At 40.0% G+C, this 22,169-nt stretch overlaps 2 protein-coding genes and 1 non-coding gene across 5 annotated transcripts in view; 1 reads left to right on the top strand and 2 right to left on the bottom strand.

Annotated features, from left to right (window-relative positions):
* Positions 1-22,169, bottom strand: part of LOC123972848 (disco-interacting protein 2 homolog C) — a 459,676-nt gene that overhangs the window by 349,928 nt on the left and 87,579 nt on the right. The gene's annotated exons all lie outside the window — the stretch shown is intronic.
* Positions 3,503-3,584, top strand: trnas-cga. Its single transcript has one exon. It is a non-coding gene; the product is annotated as a tRNA-Ser (tRNA).
* The window catches only part of LOC123972853 (double-stranded RNA-specific editase B2-like), a 22,462-nt gene continuing 6,132 nt past the window's right edge, over positions 5,840-22,169 (bottom strand). The window contains exons 2-9 of the mRNA XM_046052574.1: positions 20,029-20,146; positions 18,323-18,491; positions 16,527-16,671; positions 14,012-14,040; positions 12,692-12,838; positions 11,194-11,375; positions 9,776-9,957; positions 5,840-6,236 (exon numbers count right to left, since the gene is read on the bottom strand). Coding sequence (XP_045908530.1) covers positions 6,072-6,236; positions 9,776-9,957; positions 11,194-11,375; positions 12,692-12,838; positions 14,012-14,040; positions 16,527-16,671; positions 18,323-18,491; positions 20,029-20,146 — 1,137 coding nt within the window. The 3' untranslated portion in view covers positions 5,840-6,071. The remainder of the gene's footprint in view (positions 6,237-9,775; positions 9,958-11,193; positions 11,376-12,691; positions 12,839-14,011; positions 14,041-16,526; positions 16,672-18,322; positions 18,492-20,028; positions 20,147-22,169) is intronic.

Below are 22,169 nucleotides of genomic sequence, written 5' to 3'. Positions count from 1 at the left end.
AAATATGTCAGAGGCTGTAGTGAAGGAGATAAAAGCCCGGATGTGTCAAATATGGGGGGGCCACCTACAAATCTATACTGATGGGTCAAAGGATCCTGAGAGCGGTAAAGTGGCTTTTGGTGTAAGCATTCCAGAAATAGGTTATAAAAAAGGATGTAGGATTCCAGATCATATGTCGGTCTTCGCAGCAGAGCTGGTGGCAATCCTATGGGCATTAAAGTGGGTGGAAGATAATAAACAGGAGCATTCAGTTATATGTAGCGACTCAGCAGCAACTCTGATTACAATTAAAGATACTAGAATGGAATCTAGACCGGATTTACTTGTGGAAATTATGCAGGTGTTGTATAGAATTCACAAAGCAGGGTATGAGGTGGGGTTTGTGTGGGTACCATGCACATGGGTGTGGAGGGTAATGAGGTGGATGTGGTGGCAAAGAAGGCGGTGCTGGAGGAAAGAGTTCAAATTAATTTACAATATGGGCTACTGGATTACACAGAAATAATAAATAGGTCAGTGAAAGAAAAATTATGGGAAAACGAAAGTAAGGGGAGAACATATTATTCAGTACAAAGAACTGTAGAGAAAGGTAAATGTGCTTTTAGAAGTAAGAGAAGAGATGCAGTTGTTCTGTCCAGATGAGGTCTGGGCACTGTGGGCTGAGGAGTGGACTGGCTCTGATTGGTAAACACCCTGATGGAAAATGTGAATGTGGAGACAAGGAAACAGTGAAGCATGTATTAGTTCATTGTAGAAAATAATCTCGCCAAAGGAGGAAATTTTTTAGAGACCTGGGAGCAATTGGAGAAACTATATTTAGCATACGTTAACTTAGATAGTTGGAACAAAATGAAGAAACTGATCGAATACCTACATAAAACTGGTTTATACAAAAGGAGATAGGCAATTAGCGTTAAGATGTGAATAGCGAACAGAGGAGGGCAGCAATACGCCACAGATGCGTCCAGTCTGCAGGAGGTGTCGTGAGGCATAGGGTGCGGGTAGACTGACGTGGGCACGCTACTCTCCAGCGCTTCCTCTGTTGTAGGACGAGCGGCGAGGACTGCGGAGCAGGTGGAGCGACCCGTGGAGCTGCTGGGCCGTGGGACGGAGGAATCCCCAGAGGGACTGTTTGCCCTGCCGGGAGCTGTCAAATCACGCAACACTTCTCTCTTATTTAGCTTTTGTTTTTTTATCTGTGGCATCACATGGGATTTGTTAGGCTGTTCTAAACTTCTAAACATTTTTAAATTGTAATAAATGTATAATAAGTGTGTGTGTGAGTCCTAAGGCTCAGGGTAGCTATCCCTAGGTGGCGTTGTCGGCGAGCCTTTAACATATTTTAGTTACACCCTTTTAATTTATTCTTTTATAACGAACTGCCCACACGCGCCGACATTAATTATGTTACTCGTGATTCTTCCGGTCAAAAACAGGTTGGGTCAAATACATTCCCTTATTTGAAGACAGCATTGCATTTTCAAAGTGAAAACAGGGTCTTTTTGAAAAGCCCAGGGATAAAATGAAACTAAGAAAGAAAACCAAAAAGCGTCAAACCTCTGAACCCAATTCCGGCTGAAGATGCCTCTACCGCCGAGTCTGAACACTAAGATCGGCACATGGTGATCGTTATTTGACATTCCACAATCACAGATCAGCCTGAATTATTAGACACTGATAAAGTATGTATGCTCACCTTAAACCCACATCAAAGAAGGTGTTATGGCTGTCGAAGGTCCCAGCGCGATATGAGGGCAAAGCAAAAGGAGGTCGAACATGATCTCAGAAGGTATATCAGAGAACTCAATGAAGAAAAACTCAGGAAGATTCTAAGATTCTGCACAGGGTTTGATGTGATTGTGTCAGACACCGTGTAATGGAAATATGTCCTTTAGTGAGTCTTCTGAAATAAAGAGTCCAATCCAGAAGTCTTTTATTCTTTGCAAAGGGTCAGACAGACATACAGAGTGCAACCAGTCTGCAGAGTGTAAGACAAAGAGCCAGTGAAGAAACAGGTGACTTTATATTACTCAGCTATGTTAAGGAGGAAGGGAGTAGGGACCAACTGTCCTGAGATGAAGGCCTATCATGGCAAGTCAGATAAGAAAACTCTCTAACAAGCATCTTTCCCATGGGAACTCCACCTAACTGTAACATAATAAAATGATCAAAAACCACAGTGACACATTGGTCTATAATAAGGAAGCATGCAGGGTGAAACAGTATACACAGTAAAATATCACATTTCAATCATCACTGTTGAATTTACAGAAATGACGGCCAGTTGGATGGACGTGTGAAATGTTCCTACAGCTACTTGACTGCTATGAAAATTTCCCTGATTTTCATGCTGAATTCAGTAGCAACATCTGGGTGATGGACATGCTGTACATGTTTGGCCCCTCAAACACACGAGTGTGGCCATGCTTTTGCCAAGTCAAGGTTTCTAAAATGATTGACACAAAAAGCTGCTATTCTGACTTTGAAAGCCTTTCATAGGTGCAGTCTGTTTTTAGGTCTCCTGCATTCATGCAGTAACTATGGGCCCTACGTTTTCTTGCAAATGTAAGAATTTATGACTTTATACCGATTCAATTCAATTTTATTTTATTTATATAGCGCCAAATCACAACAACAGTTATCTCAGAACGCTTTTCATATAGAGCAGATCTAGACCGCACTCTGTGATCTTATTTACAGAGACCCAACAATTCCCACCAAGAGCAAGCACATGGCAACAGAGGCAAGGAAATCTTCCTTTCAGAGGCAGAAACCTGGAGCAGAACCATGGCTCAGGTTGGGCGGCCATCTGCCTCGAACGGTAGGGGGTTTAACAGGAACCTGTTTATCTCTACTTCTGTCTCTGTTTGTATAAGGCCACTTCAAATACAGTTTTTACTAACAATTTTCTAGGTTAACAATAATTAAGCTAGGGGTTAATACAACAAGTAGGTAGTGAAAATGGAATTTCCGGTTAATTCTTTAATTTGTGAATATTTTGCCCAATTAAAACTGCATTTTGTGGTTGCAGCTGTTCATGCACACAGGAAATGGAGCTTGAAGTGGTTGTCCTAATAAAAGTTGTTTGAAATTGCAAAATGTTTTTTTGTGATTTTCTTTAATTTTGTTTTATAAAACCACCACAGGCATAGTTCATGTAAAGCATGTTGTAGGTTAGCTTTATTTGTTGGATTACACTTTAGATGTTCCGTGAATAAGGTGATTTGTATTTTTTATTTGTATGTTTTAGTGGATAAGGTACAAGATATCCAACAAAAAGGAAGTGAATTTGAGTCTACAAATGTAGTCCACTAATCTGAGTCAACAAATGTAGCCATGCAACAAGGAATTACTTGTTATGTGAGTGCTCTGTTGGTGCAGTTTCTATCCCCTAAAAAACAGACCACTGCATGTTCACTATGTAATATTAAAAATGTGCTTGTTTCAGTCATACATGTTCATACAGTGCTAGTGGAGCATGCCATAATATGGTTTCCATGCAGCTGTGATGGCCGAGAGGTTAAGGCGTTGGACTCGAAATCCAATGGGGTCTCCCCGCGCAGGTTCGAACCCTGCTCACAGCGAAAAGCATCTTGTCAAAGATTTCTCACAATGAAGGCCAAGTCAGCACAATTCTACCAAAAAAAGTTTAAATTCACAGGGGTACATTAAACTGGTTCATCTCTCACTTGGTTTTCTCTGCTGCCTTTTCGAACAGGTTGTTTGACGTTCTGTTTAAGGGGTCACAACACCTGATTCAAATCTGCTCCCAGCAATCTGATGATGTTTGACAGCCTTTATCAACACTTTGAGGGCAGTTTAAATACACTATCAAGGGGATTTTCAAAGTGTTTTAAAATAATGTGTTCATTCAGTCAAAATTACTTAATGTGTGGATGAGAGTAACTCATCTTATCAAATATCTAAAGAAATGTTTGTTTGAAGTGCTTCTGGAAGTGGCCAATTTCACATACCTGACATGACTTTGAGCTTTGACTAATGCAATACAGGACACACAAACGCAAGAACTAACACAAATAAGATCATTTATTCCCAGTGATAAAAATATACTACATCCATTCTGCATACCTAATAAAAGTTTACATAGCATTCAACGCCAGTGGCTCTCAGTATACATAGTCTTTTACATTCCTTACCTCAAAAACTTTTCCATAAACACCAAGAGACACTGACTACACAAGAATAAAAGTCTTTGGAATATTTGTAATTAAATTAATATTTAATAAATCTAGAGGACACAAAAAATAAAGGAAAACACTCAACAAAACTTATACTCTCTCTTCAGTAAACCCTGTATTACACATCTTGTAATGCAGATAATCCCCCTCTAGGTGGCAGCATGCCTTCTCTCCTGAGCCTAATTTACACTGGCTCTCTACAACACTTAAAAATGCATGAGGGTTAAAAACTTTAACAAACTAAACAGGTGAGACATGCAGTTATATCAGATACACATTACTAAAACAACAGAAGACATATTTTCTAAAAGAAAACTCAAAAACAAGAGAATACAATTTAAATGTGACTTGCAGTTCAGTAGTAAAGTTAATTCAAAAACTTTTGTTACTATCACATTATCAGGGAGATAAATGGGACTCGCCTCCCATTTTAGCTGGCCCCCTCAAGGTAAAGTATTGCAGGGTTAAGAGGGTTAAGACTTGGTTAAGGGTTTTTGGGATGGGGTTAGGTATGTAGTGGTAATCGTTTTGGTAAGGTTTGGTCACCAAATAATTAATATGTCAAAGTAATATAGTAATTGACAATAACAGGTTTTGTATGTGTTCATTCCTTTACTGAAGTGTTTGTGAGGACCACTATGTGCTTTAAACTTCTGAGGATACTATCGGACATTGAGGACATTTTGGCCTTCACTTCTACAAAGGGCTGATTGAGGGTTAGACTTGATTTAAGAGTAAAGAGTTTGGAATTATGTCAGTGAAGGTCCTTTACAAATGTAAATACAAACTTATACACACAGATTAAAAATTAATTGGTCCAACTGGATTATCTTTGGGTATCTAATGCTATCCACACTGGGGCAGCAAACATGACCCGTGCCTGTGATTCTCCATTCACGTTTACTACAACAAATCAGGATCTGCTTCCCATGGGACATTGCACCATTCATGTCATGTTTGTAAAAAGAAAATAAGTTTTTAAACAAAATCTCCACCTCCCTTTATTCTCACTTGCGAACATACAGAATAATCCCAAGATTGTTAGCCCAATGGCTAGTCTTGTAGTCACACCAGATCATTTGAAATTAAACCTTAATTAGCTTTTTAAAAAACATTTGTAGTCAGCAAATAAAACCAGATGCAGATGTGTAGTTCCCCTTTAATTATCCAAATCAGTTATGTTTTAGATATAACTTGGATTTTTGCAGCCATTTTGCCGGCAGCTCGTTGATACTTACTGTAGGATAGTTGTTTTCACAGGTGGGAGGTAACAGACAAATATTACAAGGCTAACATACATGGCTGCTTATAATTACATTCTGTACGATATGACAGTAACACTGAATTATTAGTTCCACATTTACACATCCAGCTCTAAGTGTGCAGTTATTTACTTATTACTCAGTTGCTGTATATTGCTTAGTTAAACTTATAGAAAATATCTTCACCGTTAGTCAAGTGAGCTAGCTAGCTAGCTAAGTGCTTACAGCAACATTGTTGTTCAGGTTTGATCTAGCCAGATGAGCTAGCATTAGCTTCCAGAGCGGAAGTTTAGGCTACTTCAGCTAATGTTATGCACTATGACGTCTACGCCAGCTTTTGTCTAAAGTTGATTGACTTTTTTTTAAATATTCTTTGTTATTCTTTGCTAATTTGCATAATGGAGAATTCTTTACTTGTCTGTCCCGAGTCGCTCCAATGATGCCATTTTCACACAGTTAATAATTCCTCATTTAAGATAAATAGAAGTGAAATTCCCAATCTTCTTCTCTGTCTAGAGTGACAATCTTTGTTCCTCACTCACGCACTCACAAAGAAAAGCATACATGACCTTCACTTTAACCGTCAATATTCAGAATTTAAAACAGATTTTCACACATTGATGTTGAAGTGACCCAGTTCTGGAGGTTTTCTGAGCCAAATTCCCAGCCCTCCGCCCTGCAGAGCGCCCGTAAACTGCTGCATCACCCTTTGGTAGCATCCAGCAGTCATCTTGGAATCAGAATATGTCCCTGGGGTGGCTTCTGCACCATTCAACTGAGAAAGAAAGACAGAAACACAATTTGCTACCATAATGGATAATGATCAAAATACACAAATAAACTGAGATCTGTTTAGGAGATATTTTGCAGTGTTACCATAACACCCACTGTTTCCAACTTGAAATGTTGATATGAAGACTGGTGAGAGTAAGTGCTGCACTCATCCATTTGTTTTTTAAGAAGGGTTCATGTTGAATTCTCAGCTAAAATAACACCTGTCAATCATCTGTTGTACTGTTCAGCCTCCTCAAAATGACACCTGTCCCATGAAATGGCTATTTTGCACGGCAGACATTTTAACTGCAGGATGCTGTGCATTTTGATTGCAATGCAGGAAAAGCACAGGTGTGACTAATAACAAGGTTATTACAAGGTTTCCCTGTAAACCACACCAGTGAGCAGCAGGGACCTGGAAATGACACATCTAAATGGTCGTTAATGTTATTGGTCACACCTGTGTTTGACAAGCCAGAGTATCAGCACTGAAAAGTCTGTTAAGCCTCTCCGACACTGAATGGACCTTTCAGTGAAGTAGGAAGTAGCCATAGTTTTTACAATGAAAACATACTTCATGTTCAAAAATTCTGGATTTTTTCAATTAAGGTGAAGGAGTGGGTATAATTTTAAGAACTTTTAAAGAAGTGATTTAACTGTTTTTTTGTGTTATAACAAGTATAATGTTCTTTTTTTAAAGATGAATGTTTTGTTGCCAAAAGTGTTAAGACCATTTTATCACAAACTGTTGTGAAACCAATTAAACTAGAAAACTGTGTGTATTAAAGTGACTAGGCCTTTTCGCTGCAGCCGTTTTGACTTTTCATAGTAGAAAAAATGTGGTTTCTTGCTAAAATCTCATAATAAAATGCTTCGTCTTTGATGTGTCAATAAAGTGTCCAAAATATAAATTTATGGTAAAATAAACCTCAGTGAGCTTGGAAGTTCATTCTTGGCTCTGGAAACAGCATGTGTGACGAACCTTAATTACTAGCTTTTTTCTTAGCTTTCAACCGCATCCCAAAGTTCCACACTTAGATCATGTGAAAAACATGTGATCCAGCTCCATGCGCTCACGAAGACCATCAGATTGGGTTGAAATAAGGGGGTAAGGCTGCGTCCATTAATTAGACTGTCTATGGGTCGAATGCTCTGGATTTAATGAGTACCCATTAATTTGAACACAGATTAAGTAACTTAAAGTAACAGTTTAAGCACAACATTGTCGTTTTATTGTTATTTCATAATACTTTTTTGAAATGATTGATGAATGATTTCAGTTTTGTTTATCTTCTCTGTGCTCTTCACACGGGTTTGGATTGGACGGGGCTCAGTTGGGGAATTGTGACATCACATGTTTCCATGCACCAATCAGACTCATTGTCTCTCTGCCCCTCATTCAGTCTGTGTTTCTCTCATCTTCCTGTGCATGTTCAGTTGTTTTCAACATGGTCTGTCTTCTCTTCATGTGATATTTAGAGCATCTTTTCTTACAATGAGTCCAGTTGCTTTTATAAATAATTACGACTCTGTCTGCTGTCACCAAATTTTAAAAAGAGTCTGTTTGGTCCAGCAACTCTCTCGGCATAAATATTTTAATTCACAGTGGAAATTAAACCCTGCTTTTAAAAACATCATTACATTGTGGTGGTTTTGGCCTGAGACAGTTTGGGAAGAACAAAGCAGTTGGCAGACTTCGGCCAGTTAGTGGCGCAGCAAACTTGCATTCCTATTAGCTGACTGAGTCTGGAATGGGCAACGAGCCGGGCTTAGCAGCCACCCAGTGATCTCTCTGTTCAGTGATCAATACAGTACCGAAGTGATTTACAGCAGCACAGACCAGGACTCTGACTCTGGGGACGACAAAGACAAGGTGAGTTAAGGTGGGGACAGGAGAGACATCATCCGGGAGAGGAGTGAGAGGGAGGTGCAGTGACAGCTTGTAGAGCCAGAATATTTTCACAGCTGGTGGAAATAGTGTTCCACTGTTGGAACAGTGGAAAAACTGACCACAATAGTTTTGGTGAGTTTTATTTTTGTCTGTTGTGTTTGAATTAAGTGTATTTTACGATTCGTTAACAAGGCAATTTGTTTGGTGGAGTAGAGAAACTTAAATTCAGAAGATGTACAGTTGTATTTTTCTGTTTGATATGAAAAATAAGAATGTTTCCTTTCTCGACGATTTGTGAGTTTATTTTGTTTAGTGTTTATTAAAAAAGCTACAAGAGCTTGTGCTTGCACACATCTCCCAGCTGAAATTACAAGGGGGAGACCAGGGCCGGTAGGCTATTTATCAAGCTTCTCAAAGTGCCATTTTAGTCTTAAGTGCTGAGAATTCATGAAATTTACTCCTACTTTTAAACTTAAGAATAAAAGCAAGTTATCAAATATCTTAATGCTAAGAATCGCTTTTACTCTCCCAGTTATTTAAGAGAGCTCCAGAGGTCTCTCGAAGGGTTAGGAGCTGCCTGTAGGGCTTGTGATGGCCCTGTGGAGACAGAGACATGTGGAGAGGAGAGGAAGAATTCTGACGACGCGCAAGTTAATAAGACGGGGTCGGACAGCGCAGGCATAATCTTTGTCTGCGAGTTGGGGAGGGACATCATCTCACCTCTGACTTTAAGCAATAGGCCTAATGCGTTTTCAGCTAAACTGAAGGTGGTGATGACACTTCCTTTCTTTGCCACAGGACAAATGCAGCAATGCTGATGATTTTGGCAGTCACAACCATCAATAAGCGAATAGTCATGGACTGTCACGTGTTTCATCGACTTCCCAACAACACCCCGGTAATCTGACAGAAGCAGTTCATGCAAATAACCGGCTTCACAGGAGTAGTAGGCGCATTTGGTGGCGCTCATATAAACTTTTTTATCTTTAATTTATTAATGTGTAGGCCTATATCATAATGTATTCTCTTGAGAAATATTTATTGTTGAATGTGTGTTGAATATAAACTCCTCTTAGGAATTTCACCATTCAATGTGAATTTATCTGAGAATATTCTTAAATAAGGAAATCTATTCAGTGATTGGTCCTTGGTGACATCGTCATCCAAAATCCTGTTTGCGGCACAGCAAAGTGTCGTGAATCAGCACTCAGACTGAGACTTAAGATTTAGTCCTACACTTCACTCAAATTAGACCATGATGCTTGATAACTAACTTTTAAGCACAGCTTTGAGCCAAGAATGTTTTCACTCTTAAGTCAATTCTTAGCAGTGTTCTTATGAGCAATTCTGAGAAGCTTGATAAATACGGGCCCAGAGTATAGTATCAGACAAGGCACAAAGTGGTATTGCGCAACAATTCATACACATTGCACCTTTAAGTGAATGTTATGAGCATATTTCCTTTATAAGAATGTTTTTTGTTTTGTGCTCTACATTACCTAATTGATCAAACAGATGTTTGTCAAATCCCACGATACCACAACCAAGAGAGAGAGTTTAGGGACTTAGGAAAAATAAGCTCAGGTCACATCCCCTCCCTGCCTGAGCCCACTGGGGCATCTCCTGACGGTTTAGTGTTTCTGACCCACCTGCTGCTGCAGCCTCTGCCAGCGGGCAAAGATGGAGCGCCTGCAGAGCCGTGACGGCGTCCCTGAGTCCTTCCTCCTTCCTGTGGAGGTGCTGATCTCCTCCAGGCCTCCGTCACCGTGGCTCCAGTTCACACTGACGTTTGGCGCCTTCCCTGCTGGCCGAACCTCGCTGCTGCTCAGACCTATGCAGACGGAGAAGAGACCACAAGGAAAGGTTGATAGCAGATAGTTATTGAGACTGGTGTTCTCACTGAGTGAGTTCTCACAAATACCAATGTTTTGTCAAAATAGTTTGTACTTTAAGTCTCAATAACTATTGGATGGATTGCCATGAAATTTTGTATGCATTCATGTCTCCTTCAGGTTGAATAGTAGTAACTAAAAAAAGTATTAGCTATATTATTGGCTTAAAGGACACCTATTTTGATTTTCCATATTTATATGACTTATCTACAATGTTACAATGTTGGATGTGCATGTTAAACATGGCCAAAGCTTCAAATAATGAGGTTAAAGTATTTAAAAGAAATCCCTCAGATTTCCTCCTGTAATGAACGCTCTGTTTTGAACTGCTTTTTCAACCAACGGCTCCGTTCTACGACACACGGGGCTACACGGAGCCGGTGTTCCATATATGGTCATTTGCTCCGCACAGCAACACTCAGTCTGCCTGTACCGCTCACGACAAGAACAGCGTGGTAACATGCTTCAGGTCTTGGCCAATCAGAAGACAGTGAGCTTTGAGAGGGGGGGCCTTAAAGAGACAGCAGCATCTACAGCTTGTTTCAGACGCTGAATGAAGGCCTACATGAAGAGCCAGTATAAGATAGAAAATGATTTTTTACATTTAACATGAACATTTAATCATGCAAAGCTGCCATACAGGAGTCACAGATCTACAATATAGGACTGGAAAAGCAGTATAATTGGTCTCCTTTAATAATGCTAAGAGCAATATAATGTTGCAGCTGTATAGCTTTAAGTACAGTTTGGTTGCATAATCTGTCAGAGAAGTACGATATTTCCTTTTGAAATGTAGTGGAGTAGGTTAAAGTAGCATAAAATGTAGTACTTAAATAACAACCTATTGTACTGTAATCAAATACAACACTTGAGTAAATGTGTTTATTTCTTTTCTACCACACGATTCTGTCCCACAATGCATTGTGCAAATTCTGATTCTGAAAGTGATTATCTGCAATGATCACATTGTTTTAAACTTAATGTTTAGCTTTTTTATTATTTTTGGTTATTGTAGTTTGTAGCTTTCACTGCTCATGCATGTTTATCTCAAATGAAACAGAAACGCATCACTTCCTGTGTAACAGCTTACACCTACCAGACGGAGTGAATAAACTGTCTTACTGAGCAGGAATCATATTTTTAGGTGTGTAAAACAGGACTGCATTTGGACCTACAGCCGAGCAACAGCTGCTGCCGTCGGTATGGGGAGGGCAGGTGCTTGACGGGTGCGAGGCGGCGTGCCATGGCTCTGCCCAGGTGACCTGTGTGGCTGAGCGTTCCCACCGTCAGGCTGTGCAGGTAAACCGGCTCCACCAGGTGAGACAGGAGTGCCCCCTGGAGGCCCACAATGCTCCACCTGTTGAGAAGTTTAAAAGATGAGCAGCTGATATGAGGGCACTCTGACGGCTTTTCAGCTGAGAAGATTTCCACTCAGGGCCCATTAAGATCTGACTGCCGTTTGACTGTCTAGACTGCACCAAACTGTTACTCCTCTGCCTGAACTGAGTGAACATTATATGAAAACCAGCTACAGTGGCCCTGACGTAGACCAGCTGGGTGAGAGATGTGATTTCTCTTTTACTTCTGTGTTTGAAATGAGGAAATGGAAAGGAAGAAGTGAAGAGAGGTGGGGTAGTTGGTTTAGCAGCAACTCAAAGAGACTCCTGATAACACAACACTGAGGCAGCTGTGAACTGTGTCTGGTTTGCTTTCTTGGTGGAGACAAGAGTATAAACCATATTTGGTACCATAATTTATTGACAAAATCTGCATCTCATGCTTGTTTTCAAGTTATTTATTTCCATCTTTTTGGCTTTGAATTTTGACCTTTGATCTTCAGGTGTTTCCTAGAATAAAGGCATGTCGACTCCAGGCAGTTGTGAGTACTTTCAGGCTGACTAGAAAGCAGAAATGGCAGATTTTAAACTGCAGTGGGAACAGAGCCGTGGTGGAAGAAGTATTCAGATATTTTACTTCAGTAAAAGTAATAGTAGTACTAGTAGTAGTAATACCACATTTAAAAAAAACAAATCAAAGTGCTACATTGAAAATCTTAAATAGAATTAGTATTTAGTATTAATAATCAGAATCTGCAAAATAACTAAAGCTGCCAGATAAATGAAATATGAAAATACTCAAATAAGTACCTCAAAATTGTACTTAGGAAGGTACTTGAAATGTAAATGTAGTTAGTTATATTCCAACACTGGAAGAGAGTCATTATACAAATATTGACATGCAGTAAAGGATAATTGCAGTTTATTCAACACGTGTCTTAATACAGTATATGTAATAATATTGTAGTTAATTGCTGAGATCTGGGAACAGTGTGAGGTCAACTGAGTCAACAATCAGATGATGATTCAGGTTGAAAGAAACAGTTTATCCAGATTATCTGTGGGCTTGTAATCCACTTTATTTGGAGGTAAAACTTGAAGTGACCATAGCTAGTGGTCACTTTAATAGTGTTTTCATTGCACATGAAAACTGTTCAGTTAGTAAAGTGGAAATTTTAGAGTAGATAGTTTTCTATCAATCATAATTGATAGAAACTACAAAAACAAGACCTAATAATATATCCACGTTGTATTACACTATCAACTGAATTGCCTTAAACTAAAAACATTTTATTAAATATCAGGACAGAGCTTATAGGGCTGATTATAAACTCACTTTGCCATCTTGTCGGTGCATGACATGGTGACAAGAGGTTTGCCTGGTGCCACACTGTCCCATTTCTGATTGGCTCTTCGTGCTGTGACAGGCAGCGTCCCCTCGCCTCCGTCCACCTTCACTCTGAGGTGACAGCGGAACCTCCTGCTGGGATCTGACACAAGCAGAAAACGTCAGGTCACTGGAGTGACAAATACTCCCCCCTTCCTCTGCTGCCACTGCTGAAATGCTTTTGAGTAAGGCATTTTAAACAAACCCTGGATACTACTTGGCTGTCATGTCCAGGATATTTTTTTTATTTTTAAGCTTTATGGATGGCAATGCTGGTCTGATGGCTGGTCTACCACTTTTGTCCAGACTGAAACATCTCAACTATTGGATAAACTGGAAGAAGATTTGGTTCAGACAGTCCTGAATCTCTATAAGATTAATCCTACTGATTTAGGTGATTTCCTGACTTTGACTCTAGTGGCACCGTAAGTTTCATTTTTGCTGTTATGAGTTAAATATCTGCACAACTATTGAATGGAATGAAATTTAGTATAGCCATTGATGTGCTTCTCAGGATGAGTTGTAATAACTTTGTTGATCCCCAGACATTTCCTCCATCACAACCATCAGGTCAAAATATAATATGTCCAATCCTGTGGTTTATGACTAAAAGTTTCTGATTTGTTGTAGCCTACTGACTTGTCAACAGTGTGGGGCACTAACACGTTACTCAGTAACGGATAGCCAAAAACTAAAGGAAGAAAGGAGAACAAGGGAGAGAGGCGGTCTTCCCACAGCTGTAAGTAGCTGCCATTATAAGATGCAAAGAACATTGTTGTCTATTGTAAACTCTTTGCGACCAGCGAGATTAACGACCCCCCCCCCGCGCTGCACTTACGCTGTCATTCTGTGGGAAACACTGGAAAGTAATATAGTACTAAAGTGTAACGTAACTAGTTACTTTTATCACCCAGTAATAAGTAAAATAATATTACTTTTTTAAGGAGTAATAAGTTACTAGTAATATATTACCATTTCTGAGTAACTTGTCCAACACTGCTTGTCAATAATCAGAACCATTCATGAAGAACAAATTCAATATTGCGAAAGTATTCTGTAGCCCCATGCCAGTACAGTTAATGTCCTGCTCCATCCAGGCTGTGATTGGTCGGTTCATGAAAAGTGACATTGACAAACAACTTTATGCACACGCTTTGATTAAAAGTCACCCAACCTTTTCTCTACTCTGTCTCCACTGGTGAAGAGGGCAGGAAAGAGTAACGTTACCGGCAGCTTGTGAGAAGTAAAATGTACTGGCTCATTTCAAACACTGTGTTTTTTATGCTGTAGCTGTCTCTCTGCTGTCGCTGTTGTGCTGAGGGTAATGATTAAGATGTAGTTTAGACAAATGGTGGAATGTGAGAAGGTAAAGAGAAAAGTCAAAGCAATGAAAAAATGCATATTATGAATGTCGACTATAGAAAGCAAAAGACTAACCAACATGCAGACATTTTTCTTGCACAAGAATTTAATGAATTAGAACAATGTACCATAAAGAAACTGCTATAACTGTAATTAATATTGGACCTGAAGTTGTATATGATGACTTTTATCTGAAATTATAGGCTAATGAATACACTAATATTGTCCCTAATCAAATCTTAACAAGACAGAAAACAGTTTTATTTGTGAATCATTTGAATTATTGAATATCAAAAAGCTGTTGAAATGTTACAAATACTATAAACAATCTGTAGTGCAACATATATTAGTATTATACTAACATTAAACTTTTTATTTATTGTTATTATTGTAGACACATGTATATTAGTTACTCCTCCAGGTGGATAGAGCCTCTGCAGTGGACAGATGTATTTAGCCAGAGCAATCGCAGGAATATTTGCACCTGTCACCCCCTCTCTTCTTGAGAGCAGCACGCATCCCTTGTTCTGTTTTTACTAAAGTTAATGTTGCAGTATACACTTTATTAGGTACGCCTGTTCAAATGCTTGTTAAAACAAATAGCTAATCAGCCAATCGCATGGCAACAACTTAATGCATTTAGGCATGTAGATGTGGTCAAGACAACTTGCTGAAGTTCAAACCGAGTATCAGAATGGGGAAGAAAGGGGTTTTAAGTGACTTATTTAAGTGAGTTAATTGTGGCATGGTTGTTGGTGCCAGAGTATTTCAGAAACTGCTGATCCACTGGGATTTTCACCACAACCATCTCTAGGGTTTACAGAGAATGGTCTGAAAAACAGAGGTCAGAGGAGAATGGGCAGACTGGCTCGAGATGACAGAAAGGCAACATCAACTAAAATTACCACTCATTACAACCAAGGAATGCAGAATACCATCTCTGAACGCACAACATGTGGAACCTTGAAGCAGGTTGGCTACAGCAGCAGAAGACCACACCGGGTGCCACTCCTGTCAGCTAAGAACAGGAAACTGAGGCTCCAAATCTCACAGGCTCACCCAAACTGGACAATAGAAGATTAGAAAAACATTGCCTGGTCTGTTGAGTCTCGATTTCAGCTGCAATATTCAGATGGTAGGGTCAAAATTGTGAAAACATGGATCCATCCTGCCTTGTATCAACGGTTCAGGCTGGCGGTGGTGGTATAATGGTGTGGGGGATATTTTCTTGGCACACTTTGGGGCGACAGCCTACCTTAGTATCGTTGCTGACCATGTCCATCCCTTTATGACCACAGTATACCATCTTCTGATGGCTACTTCCAGCAGGATAATGCACCATGTCACAGAGCTCAAATCATCTCAAACTGGTTTCTTGAACATGACAATGAGTTCACTGTACTCCAGCGGCCTCCACAGTCACCAGATCTCAATCCATTAGAGCACCTTTGGGATGTGGTGGAACGGGAGATTCACATCATGGATGTGCAGCCGACAAATCTGCAGCAACTGCGTGATGCTGTCATGTCAATATGGACCAAAGTCTCTGAGGAATGTTTCCAACACCTTGTTGAAAGTTCTGAAGGCCAAATGGGTTCCAACAAGGTACTAGTAAGGTGTACCTAATAAAGTGGCTGGTGAGTGTAAAGTGTGTGTGTGTGTGTGTGTGTGTGTGTGTCCATACACATTGGTATGGTGCCATCAATTACTTGAATTCCCCCCAGCCCCAACCTGCCACCTACTGCGGGTATCCATCTGCCTCCTGCCCCCACTGTCCTCTTTTTTGAAAACCAAAATATGGTCACCTTAACATATAGCGCTTCTTATTGAAACCCAAAACTCTCCTGCAGCTGCATTGTATCTACTCTATTTACTGTGACCCTCTTCCCCTCTGAGGGATTCCTCTCTGTGTAAAAGTAATGATTGTCGCTAAATGGCAGCTTCAGACAAAAGCTTTTACTCATGGTAAAAACTGATGCTTACTGATGATGTTGTAAATTGTCTGCATCAAACTCCAAAGTAGCTGCAGAAAAAACGTCAACATAGATTACATTTTATTCAGTCATCCATGACGAGAGGAAACATAGACCAAGCTCCTTAATGAAGCTAGAGGTTCTGGTGTTTATTAATTAATGTGTTCACAGAGTTAAGTGTTTTATGGTGGATTTTTTCCTTTAAAAATAAATGAAACCATCTGAGGCTAGTGGGTTTGTGCAGCATCTAAGAACAGAATATAAAGAGTTGCGGAACAAATAGGCTATTAAAGTACAGAAAATACCTTATCTACAACACTGCATTGGTAATAACTTAGTGTGTAGGAGCAGAAATGTGTCCCCAAAAATCTGACTTCTTGACATATTTACAACACTAGAATTCAAAACAACAAAAATCAGAATCTTAACATGATCATCTCACATGCAGCCGTGGTCTCGTAGGGGCAGTTGAGACGAGCGTCTCCACATGGCGATGAGCTGACGTACATGTGGAAGAGGACGCCGTCCCGCAGCCGGAGGCCGCCGTTTTTATTTGGTATGAAGATGGATTGTTCCTCACAGTCTGCTGGTTTACTTCAGAGAGGAAAGAAAATACAAGCAAGAGGAAGATTAATTCCAACTTGAGACAAAGACAGTCTAAAAGAAACAAAACAAAAAAAAGACTGACCACACAAACTGAAAACAGGTTAGATGACCTATTGATTCCTTTGACAAAACTTCCTTTATTACCATGAACACGTGCACACTGAAGTTTATTTTGACTAATACACTGTCCTGCTGCCCCAAAAACTCCCTAGAGCACCAAATCTTGATTAATCCACCACTTAAAATAGTCCCCAACAAATGTTTACGTAACATTTGATAAAAAACTTACAATGAGCTGCTGTTTTGGGAAATTACTGAGCTTTTTTAAAAATATATATATTTGTGAGGTGTTTTTTAAGATTTACGTCTTCAGGAAGAATAAGTGGACTTTGGGCTTAGAGCCAAAGTCAGTAAGTCAAAAAGTACTGAGAGACGGACTGACACTGTCAGGGTCTTTCTTTTGGCTTTGCTGTAATCTGATACTGTTTCAACACCTTTTTATGTTTCCGATTGTTGAAATAAGCTATACAATAATAAAAAGGAAATCACCGACCCTGACGGATAAAGGAGGTTGATCACCATGTAAGTTACCATTGGCTATTAAGCCTTTTCTCTCTTATGCCATAACTTGCTAATATGCATATATCTTAAACTGTCAACAATAACTGAGACCAATGCGAGCTGTGTTACTGGTCTTGTAACGTGATCAAAGTGAGGATAATGTTGCAGCGTGTAGCCTCATGTTATGTACTGCAACCTTCAGCAATATCATTAATTGATTTTACTTCAGTCACAGATGCCGACACCCTCGCCTTAATAAAGGCCTTGATCAAGCTGGATGAACTCTTCAGTAAATGTAATGTATTCTTTCAGTGTTTCCCACACACTGATTTATTTGTGGCGGAATGCCACATTATCAACTTATTTATTATCTAAAATGGGCAGCGCATATATTCGCTCAGCACCTCCTCTCGCTCGGTCCCTCTCTCTCTCCGCTGTCATTCTGTGGGAAACATTGTGTTTACAAACTATAATTTGGATTCATGTTGATAAATGTGAGTGGGCAGGAGGGTGAGTGTGAGCAAGCATTCTCAATGTGACAACCCTTTCCATTATTTCGTGACTGGTACCCTACAAGCCTGTCTTGATTATAAAGTAGCCTACTACTATATTCCAGGGGCGCAGTGTCAGAGATGTGCTTTTTGTAGTCCATCTTCGGGACATTGTAGTTTTATCACGGGAGGCCACGTCAGTAACATCCGCCGTCTCATAATTACGTTGCCTAGAAAAGAGCAGTGGGATTCTGTGAGCCCCGCAGTCCTCTTTTCCTAAGTCCTTATGAATTCTCCTTCACATCTTTCCTTGACCTCATGACGTTTTCCATCGAGGTCAAGGAAAGGTGGTTAGGAAAGGAGATTTTTTTTACTTTTCGGACGCAGCCACAGACACACAGGCAGGCAGAGGGATTAGCAGGGGGAACAGGTAGAACAAGGAGACACAGAGCAGACAAGGCAGACAAGAATAACTAGAACAGAACAGACCAAAGCAAAAGCATACTGATCAAATAAACTACAAAACCATGGGATTTGTAGACAATAGGAAAAATACAGATTTCAGGTTTGGAGCTGTGGGGTCGTACCAGAGCAGCAGCTCCAGCTGAGCATACAGGAATTGAACTAGCGCCCTTCGGCTGATGACTTCGGCATGGCAGTCGCTGAGCGTACTGCCGTGGTCACTCATGTTTTCCAAGTCCAGACACTTAGTCCCTGTGCCCAGAGACACAACCTGGGCTGATCTGAGGTCAAATCCTGGATGGAGAAGAGGAGGAGGCAGAAAATAAACAGACAGAAATGGAGGATGTGGGAAAATGAGAGAAACAGAAGAGAGAACTACAAATATAAAGCTCAGTGACTTGTTGATCAAATGACTCTCTGATGGAACAAGACATTCAACACAATGCAGTACAAACTCTCAAAACAAGACATTTCCTCTGTACTCTCCCTTGCCTCGGTGTGCCGTCATAACCAGTACGTTGACACGATGAGACAAGCTAATGAAAAGTGTATGACTGAACAATCACTCCAACGTCTCAGAAACAGGCTGTTGTGTTGCAGTCTGGCCTCATCAAAGATTCACAGAAGGGTAAAGATGACTGTCTCCACTCTGGTTCCGCAGAGTAATTTAAGGTAACTTGTTTGTTTGAATTGCAGCGATCAAATCCTCCTGCACTGTTTAAATGATGAGCTCTGACAAGTGGCAAAACTTTTCTATCACCCTTTTTCTATTTGATGCTGTGGGTCTTAATTTTTCAGACATCATGTGACAAAAAAAAGGGATTTTAGGGGTACTGTGAGGTTTCCCCAGGTCATATTAAGGTCAGTTGCTGAGCTAAAGCTAAAGCCAAAAAACTAAACTAAGCCATAACAGTAAATCAGATTCTGTGTCAGCGCTCTGCCGGCTTGGTTGACTGTCTGATGTAGCTGCCTTGATAATGACGCACTGTGATCCATTTGTTAGGTAACCCAAGGTTGAGGTTGTCTTTATTCTGTTTCATTACAGACAGACGGACTCTGTCTAGAAAGGGTTGCATGTGGTTTGATTGACACGCAATGAAACTTAGGTTAACGTAGGTAAACACAGTGTCCACTAGAATATTCACATGTATAGAGGGGTGAACATTAACCTTATTTAGACACTTAGTGAATCTCTGTAGGTCTAGGAAGGATAAATAACCCAAGACAGGAAGTACCCTTCAGATTTGGTTTGGTACTACATTGTGTCTGCAAGTTGTATGCTCTTGCAAGTTTCCCTGGTCGGGCTTCAATAAACATTGCTTTGTAAGACATCCAGAGTTTCAGAGACCTTATTCTGAGAAAAGAGAAAATAACCTGCTTAAAGAATTTTCATAACAGTGTGGACTTTGTCTTTAAATTTCAGCTGATCAGATGTGTCCAAAGTCAGGGGTTCGATCTTCTGAAGTCATAATGCACCACCAAGGACTGCCCAGGATTAAATGTGGCTGAAAAGTGTTTTGTAATTCTGGGATCAGACTACACACTATTTTGGACAGATTACAAATCACAGTAGGTAATTCACAAAATGTTTAATTTTTTTATTAAAATAGCTGAAGAGAGGTGTTGCTTCAACTTTATCAACTCTATCACTTTGGAGGCTGCAGTTTATGGAACTGTTGAACTGTATTATACGGACAGGTGTTTCTATTATTTTGTCCACTCTATGTATACCAATACAGGTGGGCTAAATGGTGAAGTGAGTGATTCCGTCTCAGTGTCTGATCTCATCTTCTCATATGAGAGTTTTGACCATTTTGTCTGTACCACTCACCTCTGGTCATTAAGATCCCTGCCAGGACCTTGTGACGGACGTGCAAGGTAGAGAAGCAACTGTGTGTCAGCTCTGTGTATTTCTCTCTCACCAGGTGGAACATCGACTCTGCGAAGAACTGCAGAAGAAGAAATGGTAGAAACATGGTTTAAAGAGTTGAGGATGCACAATGGACATGTCCTCATTTTTATCCTAACTCTATGTGATTCTCCTGTGTTATTACTTATTATGAGATGTGTTATTTATTGCTGTGATTATAGGTTAGGATTATCTACCGGGAAGTTTCAAAGTATGAAACTGACAACTAATATTGCCACACCTGTTACTTGTCTTATTTCTTTTTTATCCTGGCTGTGTTTCAGTGTACCCATGGATGTACACACAACTATCACTGGATTACTTTGACACTGAGAAAAACTAAAAATGTGATGATTCTCTGGCAAGTTCTGGAGTTATATTAAGTGTCTTTTTTATATGATTTCTAAGCGGGTTAAAGGGGCGCCTTTTTGTAATGGACATCTAGGATAATGATATCCTCGGAATGTGCGAAATAAATGTGCATCATGTCTGTGTGTTCAGATTGGACAGTTCTGACACCAAGAAGGAGTATGATGTGTTGCGCTAATTGTAGCAATCAAGGTGCTAAGGGCTTTAAAGTACCTTAATTACCTCTGTGTGCTGTATGTCAGAGCCAGTGCAGTTCCAACTGCTGGCCCTGTTGATAAGTGGGTCAAATGAGCAGCCAAACTACAATAACTAATTTCCTGTTGTTACAGCATACACCTGTCCCTTTCACCTCTCCCAATATCTTTGCCTCAAGTCTTGCAACAACTTGCCCAACAGTTTGAAAACCCCTGATATAGACATCTTTGTGAATCATGGCCTGCTTTAACTTGAAAAATGTAACCCTTGATCCAAATGGAACATCCTGCATTAAATGGAATTTAATGGAATAAGCAGACCTTGCCATCTTGCACATTAACATAAAACCAAATCCCCACTCAAACAAGTTGTTCTTTGCATTATTGCATTTCTGTTTTGTCATTTAACCCCTCCAGTCCCCCCCGCCTGTCCACATGTTTCCCTCACAGCCTCCCACTGTTGCCAGTCTCCTCACCCTGTATGTCCATGCACACCTTTTGCTCATAGTCAAGCTGCACCTGTCCCTCATCAAGCCTCCGTGTATAAACCCCAGGCATTGTCCTGCTCCCACTTGCTAGATTGTTATGCAATTTACCTGCCATACCATAAAGTTGATGCCTTAGTTACCTGTGCCTGTTTCATGTTTCAGCCTGCTTGCTGCCTCTTTATGTAAGGATGCTTTGGATTATCCGCTACCCATAGACCTGCTCTGTGTTTTCAACCTTTAATTCAACCTGCTCTTTCTGGGTTGACTTCCATGTTGCTGAGTCTCTGAAATTAATTGTAAAATAAAGAAAAAACTGACTGCTTACTTCCTTATAAAAAAATGTCCTTCAGGGTGCTACCAGCCAAGAACAAAGTCCCATAAATTCACATAAGTAGAATGAGCTCTCAGAGATTTTCTTCTTGCATTATTCTTTCATTAATAGCAACACTGTCCTTTGTTTCAGATGCTTTGGGTTCTGCTTCCCTCACTGTGTGCTCACTGTATACTGATTTTTAAATAAATTTTAAAAATCCAATTACCAAAAGTAAAAAGTGCTACTTATATATGCTTCCTTTAGGCAATATTATCAGGAAACATTCCATAAGCTTTCATTGTTATGCAGATGATACTCAGTTATATCTATCGATCAAGCCAGATGAAACTCATCAGTTAGCTAAACTTCAAATGTGCCTTCAGGATGTTAAAACCTGGATGACCTGTAATTTTATCATGTTAAACTCAGATAAAACTGAAGTTATTGCTCTGGGGCCTAAGCACCTCCGTGACGCATTATCTAAAGATATAGTTTCCCTGGATGGCATCGCCCTGGCCTCCAGCACCACTGTGAGGAATCTTGGAGTTATCTTTGATCAGGACATGTCGTTTAAGTCTCACATTAAGCAAATTTCAAGGACCGCCTTTTTTCACCTACGTAATATTGCGAAAATCAGGAACATCCTGTCTAAAAATGATGCAGAAAAACTAGTCCATGCATTTGTTACTTCTAGGCTGG

This window comes from Micropterus dolomieu, linkage group LG06 (genome assembly GCF_021292245.1).
Source record: "Micropterus dolomieu isolate WLL.071019.BEF.003 ecotype Adirondacks linkage group LG06, ASM2129224v1, whole genome shotgun sequence".
NCBI classification, from domain to species: domain Eukaryota; kingdom Metazoa; phylum Chordata; class Actinopteri; order Centrarchiformes; family Centrarchidae; genus Micropterus; species Micropterus dolomieu.
This window is presented reverse-complemented; position numbering and strand designations above follow the sequence as displayed.